The following is a 14090-nucleotide window of genomic DNA, read 5'->3' as shown; positions in this document are numbered from 1 at the left end:
ATTTCTAAACTGCGTATTTCTATACTGTGTAGCCGCGAGAGCTCTTTGGCGCGCTGTCTTCGGCGAAGTATTGCGCGCGCAGATTTTGACAGCGCGAAATACCTACCTACTTTAGCAGAAATACCAAGCCTTAAGACTAACACTAAATAGCACTCAGGCTGCAAAAAAAAAACTAAAAAAATTGGAACTTTTTGTGTTCTGTGTGACAAATCCTACTGTTTGCCCTGTTTTAATGAAAAACACTTTAATTAAAAACAAATATTATAATTTTATGGTAACTGAAATTTTGTTTTATTCCCATCCCTAGTCGAGACACAAATTGGACTTTCTTTCAGTGCGAAATGAGGCAGAAAAGATGTCATATATATTTTTTTAATTTATTCAATACCAAAATGTCATAACTGCGGGCGAAGCTAGTTTAAGGTTAAACATCTATTTAAGTTTATAATAGAAAAGTTTCAAGCCAATATTGTCTTTTCTGAGCTATATTTAAAGTATTTTTAGAAACAATATTTTGAGAGGCAGAAAACGTCTCATACGCACTGTAAAGAAGTTCAATATTGACTCGAAAAGACCTCATACGCACTGGCTGAAAGTCTACGAAAAATGGTTTCGCAGTGAGCGTGTAGGGAATTCGCAACGCAACATAAGTTTGTTCTGATTTCGGATGCATCACGTAAACAAAGCCTTTTAAGATTGTCCAAGTTAAATGGAACAAATCTCAAGGGATCTCACGAGAACTGCAAACAACACATTCGTGACGTGCGGGCTTGTTAGCAAGTTGCTCTGCCTGGTGAAGTAATCCGGTGGTAAGTGAGACTAGTTTGATTCTCAAGTAGGACACACGTAAGTAGAGTAATTACTTAGAACACTTATTTAATCCTAGTTTGATTAGGTTTTTTTTATTTGTATTTTTACGAAAAATCGGTCCGATTTGTAAGACGCTGTTTAAATAAGTTATCCACCTAACATTCAATTTAAATTAAGTTTATTTCGGAGTATTTAATTAAACTTTTATAATTTACAAATAAAAAGTAAAGAAAATTCGACAAATTACTGATGTGGCTCTTATCAAGAGGCAGGCGTCGCTTACTAAATTCAAAATATTTTAAGTATTACCTATGTATGTTCGCCATTTTCACGTCCAAAAATAGCCTGTACCACCACTTCGGAACAACATCTGGTAAGAAGTGGCGTCTACAACGTCGTATTCCGTTATGGTTCCAGCATTGTTAGGACTATTCTAGAATTTGAGTTGATCTGTATTCCAGCCTCGTAGCTGCGTCTGTTGCATTATGCAGCAGTGCACTGACAGTGAAGTTCTTACGAGATTTTTTCGAAAGATTTTTGTAGAAACTTGAGGAGAAGGAATGAAAGATACCGGTTTGTAAAATGAATGATTGCTTGTTAGATTTAGTTGTAGTTAGTGTTATTAGGAAAGCCACTTTGTGACTGTGTATTTGTTATTATTTTATTTAAGAAACTGTATTGTTTGAAAGAATTTAAATCGGTGGTTAAATTAATAGAGCCTTATAAAACTTCCTATGGCTGGTTTAAAAGTCATCTTAATATTCGATAGGTATCAAAATACATCATCATTCGCAATCAATGATAGGTTTACTTAAATTACTGATGTCATTCATCAACGACTCATATGAAGATTGTAAGGTTCCACAAATTCTATTAGCATTTAAATAATCCAATAGTCTGACATTTACTCTACCAATCGTACTAAATTATACTGTAGAATCGTTATAACTAACTTGGCGTTGAAAAGACAAATTCGGATTGGATCCTAAAATAAACAAAGTTAGTTCCGGTTATTTCATTAAACCCTCGAAATTGGCGGATTTTAGTTTAATCATCGGTTTTGTCTAATCCATTGAGCTTAGAGTTCGGTATAGTTGTCCTAACAGAGGATAACTTACCCTATTTGCTAATAAATTGATCGTGGCAGTTGAAAAAGTTATTTATTCTAATTAAAATTTCAGAACTACGAGCAGTTAATAGTTGGGTAGAACGTTAATTGCCAAAGGTTAGTTCAAATATGAACTTTGTAAATAATATGGATTAAAAGTTTACGTTTAAAGCGCAGAACACACTACGAGCGAAACTAACTTGGTTAAGGTAGTGGAATGCTACGCGCCGATTGGTCGAGGAAAGGGCTTATTTCGCTCACGTTTACAACAATTTTCTACTTGATGACCAAATACTTTACAAAAAGAACAACGTAAACGATTACGACCGTGTATTTTTGCGTCATTTGAACTAGAGGGCGAGTGTGTAGGTATGCTATCAGTTAGCGGAGAACTACATACAGTTTTCTCGTTCGAATAGGTACTTGTAATGCCGCGTGGACCTGTCCTGTACCTGCGTCCCCTTGCGTTACCTCTGCGATAGATTCCTCGATATCGCTGGCTCTTGCGGCTTTTGCGGTTACGCGTTTACGCACTCGTCGGTTAAGTAGACCGTAAACAATGTCAATCTACAAACACTCGTTCAATTCCTATGGAAGTTTAGCCATCCACGCTCTCGTCTTCCAGATAAACACGTCGCATTGTTGCTGTCCTTGGTCTTGCGCGAATATTTCGCGAAGGATTTTGTAGACCGGTCGTTCGGCGCCGTACATGCCTCGTAGGCGCGCGACCACGTCGTCCCAGGTGTAGACGGAGTTCTTGACCCTTCGCCACCACACAGCTGCATCATCCACCAGAAGGATGGGGAGGCCGCGCAGCGCGTGCTCGTCGCTCACGCTCAGGCACTCCTTGTATGTGTCGGCGTCCAGAAGTGCTTCGAACTTGTCGGCGTCGTCCGCTCGTCCATCAAAGCGTGCCGTGCATTTTCGAACGACCCGCCTCGGAACTGCGACTCGGATGTCGACATCGGAGGCGACTGGGCCGGTACTGTCGGCCCCGTGGTGGTCGTGCTCGTGGTGCTCAGCGTCGTCAGTAGGTTCTCGAAGTCGATGCGGCTGGCCTCCTGTTGGGACCGTGCAAAGGCCGACAGGAGGGACGACACCTGCGACTTGGTCATGAACGGACCGGCGCCGGCGCCGGACGTTGAGAGCCGCTGTCTCTTGCCGGTCGGCGCCGTAGTCGGCGCATACAGTAGTCTTTAATGAATAAATTAAAGTTAGCCAGTAATCAATCCGATTAGGCACGTGCAAGTTTCTTGGCAATTAAAACTTGCGTTCAATTAAGTGAGGACTTACCAGACGGTTCGAAAAAATAAAACTTTATTCTCAGAGTATAACGTAACAAGATGGACGTCAAAAAAACTAAAGAGACACACCCTCAGTGGTACTACTTGAAAATAATATGCAAGCTTACTTACTACATGGGGATTGGCGACTGCTGGTACGAAGAAACCAAAAGAAGTCGCACTCACAAGGTTCTGTACGCGATTTGGGTTGTACTTATCAACGGGTACATAATATTAGAGACCTGCAACGAAGTGCTGGCGAACTTCAGAACAGATCTGACAGGGAAGGAGAAGAATGACTTGCTCCAATTTAGTTTTGCCCACCCATCACTCTGCGCCAAGTACATTTTCTTGATACTCCAGAGGAAACGGGTGAGGTTTCTGTTCAAAAAAATGGTTGGTGAAGAAAGGTTGTATGTCTGCCTGGATATAGAAAAGAAATCTGTGAGGAAAGCCATGCTGTACTCACTCAGTTTGGCAGCCGTGACCTACGTTACGGTGTTCTTTACCGCGTTAGATGGTTTGAGGGATGCCATTAAAGAAGGTATTGATCTGACTACCTTGAATATTAAGGTTAAGTTTAAACTCGCTGTGGTGACATGTGTTGTTAAAGAAGAAGATGATGAGAAATGAAGATGTACTCTTATCATTGTTCTTTTCTTTTCAGGGATCCCATTCCGCACAGAAGTCCATCTTTTTCCGAGTCCATCGTATTCTGGAATCTTCTCTGGGTTTCTATACGTCTTAAAAGAATGTCACTGGTGGGTCATAGTCACCAACATGATCCTGGTGGATGGGCTCTCTATTTTCTCCCTTGTCTACCTCGGGTCTAAATGTAAACTTGTGTGCAAGTATTTTGATAGCCTGAGAGAGAAAACTATTAAGAACTCTAAAAGTATGAGTAAGGAGACCTTGGGCCAGGAGTTTGAAAAAGACTTCGTTACCGGGATAAAGCTGCATGAAGAGGCACTATGGTATAACTAACTTATTTTTCTGAATTATTGGATATAGTTTTTACTGAATGCTTTATTGTGCCATCATACTACAGCGATAACTGTGACGCAGATAAACTGTGTTTTGGGAAGTCTTTCCAAAATCTTCGAAAATTCTCCGTACCTACGGATGGACTATGATGCAAAGAGTGCTGATATACTACGCTGAAGTACTTATGATGCACTGCTTTCGTGTTATTTCTCGATCTCGTGTTTTCTACTCGGATGCAATGTATAATCATGTAAACATTGTTATAGGTGTGCCCGAAACGTCCAATATTCTTTAGGAAACATTTACGGAGTGGAAATTATTGAAACAACAACGGTTCTCGCTTTGTGTCTCATCAAATTAGTTGTAAGTAGCAAATTATATTGAGCATTCTCAAATATTCTGAGTTTACCTTCTGCTCAAGTGAAAATAAACTTCAATTTATCGGTTCGTCGCTTCTGTCTCGTCAAATTAGTTGTAAGTGTGAACATTATTTTATAAACTAAGTTTACCTGTTTATTGGGTGAAAATAAGGAAGTCATTTACATCAGCCATTCGTTCAAAGTACCACAATGTTAGCTTGGTATACTACTACTTACGTACGTATTGTTGTGTAATGTAGGTAATAAAGTTTGGAAAATATATACAACGTGTTAATGAAAAAGCGCAAAACCTCAGACAACCCAACTTATTTTTATTATAAAAGAATTATGTGAAATATTAAAATTAACTTACGCATTTCTGGAAACGTATTGACCTTTCACACGCTGATTGCAAGGCATACACGCCTATGAGTAGGTTAGTAGTTAACGTAGACAGTACTAACTACCACGGCGTAATTAAATTTTTTTTTTGGTTAATTATTTGACCCTATTTTTTATTAGTGGAATCGATTCTACTCTCGATTCCGAACAAACTGATTTCAGGTTTTGCTCTTTTTCATTAACACGTTGTATAAAAAATGATCTACTTTCCACGATTTTATTAATACAGACAGTTTCTTTTACAGAGTGCAGAAAGGAACTTCATGTTTCTGCTGGCGAACTTAATGTACATTGGCTGCTTGATGGTGATCAATGGGGCTTATATGATGGTTGCAGGGGACATCACATACCAAGTAGGTGGAAACTGAGAATTCGTTGTCGCTATCACTCTATTATAAAGGCGAAAGTTTGTGAGTGTGTATGTTTGTTACTTCTTCACGTCTAAACGGCTGGAGCGATTTTAATAAAATTTGGTAGGGATTTGGCTGACACTTTGGATTAAGGCGGTTATCACACTGCGCCGCGCTCCGCCGCGGAGTGCGGGGCGACAGATTTAATCATTGTATGCAACTACCTCAGTTTGTATAGAAAACACGCGCGGCACTACACACTGACAACGCGTCCGCGCGCGTGATTTTTTATATGAAAATCACGCGCTCCGCGGCGGAGCGCGGCGCAGTGTGATAACCGCCTAACACGTAGGTTACGTTTTACCGCGGGATACAGCTAGTTTCTGATAATATTATATAGGATCATCTCGTTTGAAAGAAATGAGAGACATCAGTTTGCTAAATCCATTAAGAATTCCACAATTTTTTGACAATCTTCTTCTTTTTCTTTATTCAGATTTCCAAGCTGCCCATGTCAATATTTTATTGCGGTTGGGAACTGGTCCCCTGGAGACCTGGGTTGCGTACCCTGATCGTAGTGGCTCTCCAGTGCAGCCAGAAACCTGTCTACATGACTGCTTTTGGCGTCATCACATTGTCTTATGGCAACTTTATTTCGGTAACAACCTAATGAGGGATTTTACTCGCAGTAAAGCATCTTAGGATGTACTTTTTGTCATTTTTGCTTGCGATCAGACATGTTCCATCACTGAATATTTATTAGCCATGCCATCCGTTAGATGTTCTTAATACCATCATCATCATTAATCAGACTTAAGCCTCCGCCAACTCAAGGACCGCCACAATGTAACAATGTCCGCTGTTTTCATTCAGCTACCCTGACGTGCATTTTACTTTAGACGTTTTAGTATTTTCTATTAAAAATGAGACATATCTATAGTAAGTTTTATTTCAAGGAATTATTTTTCTATCCGCAGGTTATACGTGCTTCTTACTCGTTCTTTGCCGTGTTATACTGAACAAAGAAACAAAAACACGTGAAATGGAAATACTCCGGTCATCTGGAAGAGATTTCGCTTTGGGATAAGACCGCCCAATTAGTGCCGTTTACATTTATTTGTAGTAATTGTTAGTTTGGTACGCTTTGCAATAAAGAGAGTAGTATCCATATATTTAATTTTATTTTTGAGAGAACTGGAGTCTGAACTAGGCGTAGCGTATTAGGGTTAATAAGTAGGTACACATAATAATTATTATAAGCGGGCTGGTATTGGATTGTCATTATTGAACGGCGAAGCCGATCTGTGGTGGAATTGTGTAAAGCATTCGTTATCATTTGACAGTTCATAACGTACGATTATTCTGTCAAACGCTTTGTATAACTGACTTTATCGTACATTATGAACTGTCAAATGATTACGATTGCTTTACACAATTCCACCTCTGAAGCATTACATTACTGGCTAGCCGAGCGGTTTTTTCTCGAAAAAATGTTCTGCCCTTTACACCTTTGTCACTAATCCGTATTGCACTGAAGGGAACCGCCATGCCAACTCGAACTTGACTTCGGACTCCTACTTCTGAGGAATATATTTCTTACATTTTTTAGCTTTTAAAGCTCTTGGTTTTGTTATAAGAAACGCTAAGTCGTTTCACAAGCCCAAAACAAAAATTACTTTGTACAACTGTCTAGTGCGTAGTGTCCTTGAATATTGCTCGGTGGTATGGCGACCCCACTATGCGACTCACAGCTTGCGTCTTGAACGTGTTCAAAAGAGATTTTTGAACCACCTGGCTTTCTCGGCAAAAATAACAAAAAAGATTCCTAGTTATACAAAGCGTCTTGCTCACTTTAAAATAAAATCCCTAGAAGCACGTAGATCTACCCATGATTTAACTTTTTTGTTCAGAATTTTAAACTGTAAGGTTGATAGCCCCAATCTACTTTCTAAATTTAAACTTAAAATCCCTCACAGATACCCAAGGTACCATATGAAACTGCTATGCCCTCCTTACCGTAAAACTGTATCAGGATCCAACTCCCCTGTTTCAAGACTGTGTAAGTCATATAATAATCTCAGCGCTGATGTTAATTTGTTTGGCACAAATATTTCTAAATTCCGTCGTCAGATTAACCAAATAACCTAACTTAATTAATTATCTAACTGTTGTCTATCTTGGCACTCACTAGCCGCCTTGTGGTTGCTCGTTGCTTTGCAATTCAGTTTTTAGACTAAGTACTTACTTTCTTTGAATGGTTTGGTTTATATAAACGCATGCAGTGTTTACCTACTATTATATATTGTACTCTTAGAACATAGTATTAATGGATTTTTTTGTTATATTGTATGTATTATTGTACAATTGTTGGTAAACCAATAAATAAAAATAAAAATAAAAAATAAAGTAGGAACTAAGACCCCCGTACCGATTTTCATATAAATTAACAAACGAAAAAAGGTTTCATGGCCTTTATCATACAGATATAAGTATAATATCTATTTCAAAATTCATGATAAATGATTGATTTAACTTACTTTACAAAAGTCTGTACCTTTGTTAAGTTATTTGATCTATTATCATTTATAATTAACTATGTAAATGGCTTAATTGATATAAAGTAGTCTTATAATGAATAAATTAAAGTTAGCCAGAAATCAATCCGATTAGGCACGTTCAAATTTCTTGGCAATTAAAACTTGCGTTCAATGTGAGGACTTACACTAGACGGTTTGAAATTGTAATACTTAACAAGATGGACGTCAAAAAAACTAAAGAGACACACCCTCAGTGGTACTACTTGAAAATAATATGCAAACTTACCTACTACATGGCGATTGGCGACTGTTGTTACGAAGAAACTAAAAGAAGTCGCACTCACAAGGTTCTGTACCTACGCGATTTGGGCTGTACTTATAAACAGGTACATAATATTAGAGACCTGCAACGAAGTGCTGGCCAACTTCAGAACAAATCTGACCGGGAAGGAGAAGAATGACTTGCTCCAATGAATCCGATTCGAACTTGGTCGGTTTTCTATAATTGCTGCCGGCCTCTGTAACGCTGCGTCTACTCTTGACCGAGTCTGCCAGTCGTTTCTAGGATTGACTAGGCAAAGCCCGAAACAGATTATTTTAGTTTCGATGTTTGACTGAACAGTTTAGGCACTTCTAGGTTTGACTTAGTCAAAGGCCGAAATAAGAATTCACTTCGGGGTTGGCCCGATTTGGTCAAACCTAGGATAGACCAGTCATTCCGCGAAGAGACTGCATATCGACCTTTGACTATGACAGATAGGACTGATTTTCTTCTTGAATTTGTAACGCAAGGTACCAATTTTGAAAAAAATATTTTTTTTGAACACCGTGTATAGATAGAACAAGAAAGGTCGCACCCGATATTAAGAGAGATGCAGTCTAGGATGGTCATATTATCTACCCTGTAAGTGCCTATTCACTCCTGCCTTGAAAAGGCCCGGATTATAGAGTTCGGGAAATACAGCAGCAAGCAGCGAATTCCAGTCTCTAGCTGTTCGCATTATAAAAGAGTTATCGATGCTTAGTGCGAGCTGGTGGAATGTTTACAATGTAGAGACGGTACGTACGCTAACCTGGAAGGGGGCTGGTGGAATTAGGTACTGCTCATAGCTTGTAAGTTTTGTAAGTTCAAGGAAATGCCTAACCTAGAGCATAACACATTCTGAGTGGCTGCCATTTTGGTTCAAATTAAACAAACTATGTGCTTACAGTGATGTTGCAGTCAAAGGATTTTGGACTAAATAAAAAAAGTCTTTCGTTTTTGTCTTTCTTTCTATTAGAAAAAAAGTTGCTTCATTTAGTTTTTTGCTTTACCTAACGTCATTTATTTTCAAGAAAGGATAAATTATTAAAACCTAACTTTTATTTATGTTCATGTTTTACCTAACGACATTTCAAGAAACAATAAATCTATGCCTAGTATAACTTCTTGGCAGCGAAGTAACATTAAATCAAAAAGAAACAAACATTCATCTTTCAATTTAAAAGTTCGTTGCAACGTCCCCGGAATTTGTATCTCAATACGGATGAAACAGTTGACGAGTGATGTCCAATTACCGATTTAAGATCGAAAGTATCGATGTATTTACCTACATAGAGCAATTCTCTGTTCGGAGAACACTCATAAGATTCTAGACACAAAAATATCTGGGTAATTTCATTAATTCCTTGGTAAGCATTATTTTAAGATTTTTTAAAATTAATTCCTTGGTAGTTAATGTTTTCAGAAAAATTGTTATCTGTGGCAATAAAAGGAATAGTATTAACATTATCTTGATTTTTTTTAAATCAGAGAAGTTTTCAATTTCAAGGAAAGTTTTAAAGAATATTCAAAAGTCATTAAATTACAAACAAATTGTTGACAAAGGCCTAAAACAACAAGAAATATTACATAAAATTTCAGCAATGAATAAACAAGCTAATAATAGCTACCTACACCTGAACAAAATGACGTCTTGCAAAAGGATTATCGATATAATCTGTCGAGTCGATACACACCACATCACTGATCTGGACTGGGGCCAACTGGAACACGGGACGGGGCCAAATGGGGAAAAATCTCGGAGACAACGGGAATGTAAATGTCACGAATTGCTCATACGCGTTTCCGTCCCAACTTCTTTATAAAGTCAATTTGTATTTTTTTTATCTAAGATCAATGGCTTCAAACATATTATTATATGGAAAATGGCTTCAGTTAAATTCTGTATTTCAGAATTAAGCCATCAGTAGTACAGCTAGCTCATATACGAGTATACTTACAGGGTGGAATTTTGTAATGCCACCCAAAGGGAAAGTACTCTTAATACTGTAGATAGAAAATTTAACTCAAAGGAAACATTCCTTAATTTAGGAAAAGAAATAGAACTGCATTCAAAGATTTCTAAAAATTTGCTTAACACACGGGAACCGATTCAACTAAAGGACATTGTCAGAAACCGCTTTAGATTCCTGGGCACAGCAGTAAAGTATCAAAATTAATCTCTTACTTTTTGAATACTTAAATATTAATTAGATTGTAACGGACACTTGAGGATTAAAAAATGAAATAATAAAAGTATTTTATATGTATTCCATAATACTATGACGACATCCGGACATTTTAGGGCGTGGCCTGCTCCATATCCTATGAAGTTCCATAATTTGTGTCGATAAAATCTATGTAAAATCGGCACAAGGCAATGCCGTACTTCATTGTTAGGAATCCATGTAATAGTGATGTTGACTGCGGTCATCATAGACAATAAGATACCGATCTTGTAAATAAAATAAATCGTCCAAATTGCTACAGTATGACTAGATTTTAATTAAAAGTTAAAAATATATTGCACGATACTACAAGAAGCTATCTAATGTGTCCAACTGGTCGAAGGTCATGAATAAAATAAAAAGAATTGTGATCATAACACTGACATAGACAATGACAACAATATGGGATCATCTTTAATATATCTGTTACAGTTTCAAAATTCGATGAAAAATCCAATGCCGCTTAAAGTGAGAGAAATGTCTAAAGTTCTAATAGAATTGAAAGTTTTATTCGCTCAAAATGCTTATAACAATAATTGGTAATACATTTCAAATATTAAGTACCTTTATAATGTATCGATAGAACCAAAATGATATCCTCTCAGCTTGAAAAGGGAAAACCCAGGATTGGGGGAGCGCTCCAGGCAATTTTTAGAACATTTCATAGGTGGTAGTAAATAATATTTATTTTATTATTAAAATTGAATATTTTGATATTGATAAAATTGAATATATCTTTCGATTCAAATACCGAATATTTTTCAATCGATAATAATTATCGAGAATTGTTAATAATATTCAATTAAAAGTTGTTCAATCCCTAGTCATGCATAGACTAAGACGGTAACCATGGAGATAGTTAGTTTGGTAAGTCACGTGTTAAATGTCAAGAGTGGAAAGTAAACATAGGATTCATGTTATTTATTTACGTGCAAAATGTAAGTAAGTAAATCATAAAAGTGGAACGCCGAGCTATTTCCAAAACCCGTCCAATATTATAATACAATTTGGTTGCGACAACTACAATACAGAACATCTCCCAAATCGATGTGCATAAAATAATATAATACAATACTAGTAAGTAAGAGGTTATGATAACAATACTGCTATCAATAAGTTTATAGAATTGGTCCGCCAGGAATAATTGTTCTTACATAAAGATTTGTGTCATTTAGAACCTAGAAAGTATTATTTCGGCACTGTTGATCTAACGGCGAACAATGTATGGAGAACGAACATTGTCCTTTGTTAAAATTACTCCTGTATTTTTATTGCATTGGTCGTTAGGGTCAAGTATAAGGATGAAATCTCTCTAACAAACTTAATAAATCAAATGAAAGGAAAACCATGAAATCTTAAACGATTTTAATTATTTCAAATAAATATAAAATTTTATGGTATGGTGGTGAATTTTCGAAAAAAAAAAAACGAAACTTTATTTTCAAAAATGAAGGAATGTTTTCTTTGAGTAAAATTTTCTATCTATAGTAATAAGAGTACTTTCCCTCCAGGTGGCATTATAAAATCCACCCTGTATAGGTATACTGTGCCAGTAGGCTTAGGATGCGCGCCGTGATAAGCGGTTATCGTGCCATTTTATCGACCTTTCCCACACATGTTGACGTCTAAAATCATCGATGTGAATTAATTAATAACATCGCGTCTGTATAATAATCGTACAGAGATTGGTTATTAAGCGTTAAGTGGGGAAGGAGAGAAATGTAGAATTTATAAAGCGTTAAGAATTTTAAGGGTGCGTACTCAACCTAGTTCAGAATTTAACTATTCCCAAAGCTCTTACACAAATGATATTCATCTTTGAACTTACGTGCTACATAGCAATTTGTATTGCGCAAATTACTAATAGTCCCGTTAGCCCCTCGTGTTAAGCTAAATAAGCTTGTGTTACGAGTGGGCTCACCAAAATAGTCTTACCTTACTTGGGTACCTAGTTTTATTTGCCCAACATTACTGACGTGCTGACGTATATTACGCACACAAATCAGCGTCGCCAAAATTGTCTGCGATTTATAAATATTGACTCTATACCCGGTACTAGAGTTCCTCCCTTCTATTGACCCTTATGCTGTTTGCCCCCCAGTCAATCTGGATTTGTTTGCCATCCCAGGTGCGTATTTGTATGGGACACTTGAAGATACATGGCATTATTGGGAGATTATCCGCTGTACCATACACGCCTTGAGAACCACTTTGGAGTGCCCTTCCTCTTGTCGGAAGTGCGAGGGTTCTTATTTTTATTATTTTGCCAAGCAAATGTATTAACACTCATGGGAAAATAGGGAAATATTAATATCGTTTGCAGATTTAACATAAGCAAGGCTTATCAGAATAACAATAAACCTTTTAGATGTTCGCAAAAATATAGAGCAATTTATAAAAAAGAAGTCCCGAAGGAGTGGTAGGGTTAATACTAGGACGTGTAAAAGTGAATTTTAAAAGCCTGCTTGCAAAAATAAAATGAGTTTTGATAATTTAGTTGAAATGATAGATTTTACGTTGCTCTGTTTTATAAAGTTCTTGTGAATCCACCTTTACAAACTTTTGTGTTTATATTAGTGACATTTAATTTTGTTAGAAGAATATTCCCTTAATATTGCAAATAACTGCTAGTTCATAAGTTAGCTTTTTCAGTTACACGCACGTGCGTACTAGATATTGAATAAACTTACTTGCGCAAATTGCTTCATAATTTGTTATATTATATTACCCAACATAAGTTTGCAGAAGTTTGGTACAGCGATGAGACTTGGGCTGTATTTTTTCACTTAAATGTCATCTGAAAGTGATGCGCACTATGGTATAAAATTATGCGAGATAATCTTTTAAAGTAATTTCGGTGGTGTTGTCAAGATTTTAGTAGGTAGAGTCCCTTTTCGAGTCTAGTAGTACGGCCTTTTGTCGATTTTCACAGAGTCGATTCGTTATATGGAAATTAAGCATGTGTAACAACATTAGGTATTGAAATTGAAAAGTAAAAATTCGAAGTTAATTTTTCTAAAAAGTATGACGCATCCACTTGGTGTCAAATTTACAATAAAACTTCAGCTTGCTTATCCCTACGTGTAAGTATTACCACATCTATAAATAAATGCACAGACATTCCTGGAGTCTCACCCAAGTGAATATTGGTGCTAAATGCTTCCTCATCCTTACAAATTCTGGCTAAACTCTCACACCGTTCTTTTTACGACCCCTGATGTAGATTAGCGCAACAAACTTCGCGTAGGAGAAATATTCATGTCGACGTAACTTTCAAAGTTTATAGGTAAGAACAGTAGGGATGTGGATTCGCAGTCAAAGTTAAATCGATGTAGTGTAAGAATCTAATTCAGCAGAATATGAAATCTATTACTGTAAAAACAAAGCGACAAATGTATGAAAAAATTAGAGTCTGTGATAATAGTGATAATATAGGTTATACTATGTCAAAATCCTTGTTAATATTAATCTTTAAGTTGGCACAGTGATCTTATTATTATTTAACTTTGCAATTAAATATAGTTTTATTTATTTACATTAATCATCATCATCATAATATCTTTATTGCTTCATGTGGTACAAACAAGGTATTAAAAATAAAACAGTCATTGCTAGGGATGAGAAGGAATCAATATGAGTGTGCCAAAAGAGTGGCATAACAATAATTTTATTAACATTATTATCCGATATAATAATATTATAGAATCTTTTTTATCCACATCACATCC

General features: G+C 36.7%; 1 protein-coding gene across 1 annotated transcript; it reads left to right on the top strand.

Annotated features, from left to right (window-relative positions):
• The first annotated feature begins 3594 nt into the window (after positions 1–3594).
• Positions 3595–6315, top strand: LOC135079511 (uncharacterized). The gene is made up of 6 exons (XM_063974167.1): positions 3595–3745; positions 3869–4175; positions 4452–4548; positions 5192–5299; positions 5793–5954; positions 6274–6315. The coding sequence occupies exons 1-6, from the start codon at positions 3595–3597 to the stop codon at positions 6313–6315; spliced, it is 867 nt and encodes a 288-aa protein (XP_063830237.1).
• Positions 6316–14090: the final 7775 nt, after the last annotated feature.

Source organism: Ostrinia nubilalis, chromosome 16 (genome assembly GCF_963855985.1).
Source record: "Ostrinia nubilalis chromosome 16, ilOstNubi1.1, whole genome shotgun sequence".
NCBI lineage: Eukaryota > Metazoa > Arthropoda > Insecta > Lepidoptera > Crambidae > Ostrinia > Ostrinia nubilalis.
Note: the sequence above shows the minus strand (reverse complement) of the source record. Positions and strands in the feature narration are given on the sequence as shown.

What these genes read in the sequence shown, in the direction of transcription:
- LOC135079511 (XM_063974167.1), top strand. Translation starts at nt 3,595, where the DNA reads ATGGTTGGTGAAGAAAGGTTGTATGTCTGCCTGGATATAGAAAAGAAA. An exon ending in GAGGGATGCCATTAAAGAAG is followed by an intron (nt 3,746 to 3,868) that starts GTATTGATCTGA and finishes TTTTCTTTTCAG; the next exon opens with GGATCCCATTCCGCACAGAA. An exon ending in CTGCATGAAGAGGCACTATG is followed by an intron (nt 4,176 to 4,451) that starts GTATAACTAACT and finishes ACATTGTTATAG; the next exon opens with GTGTGCCCGAAACGTCCAAT.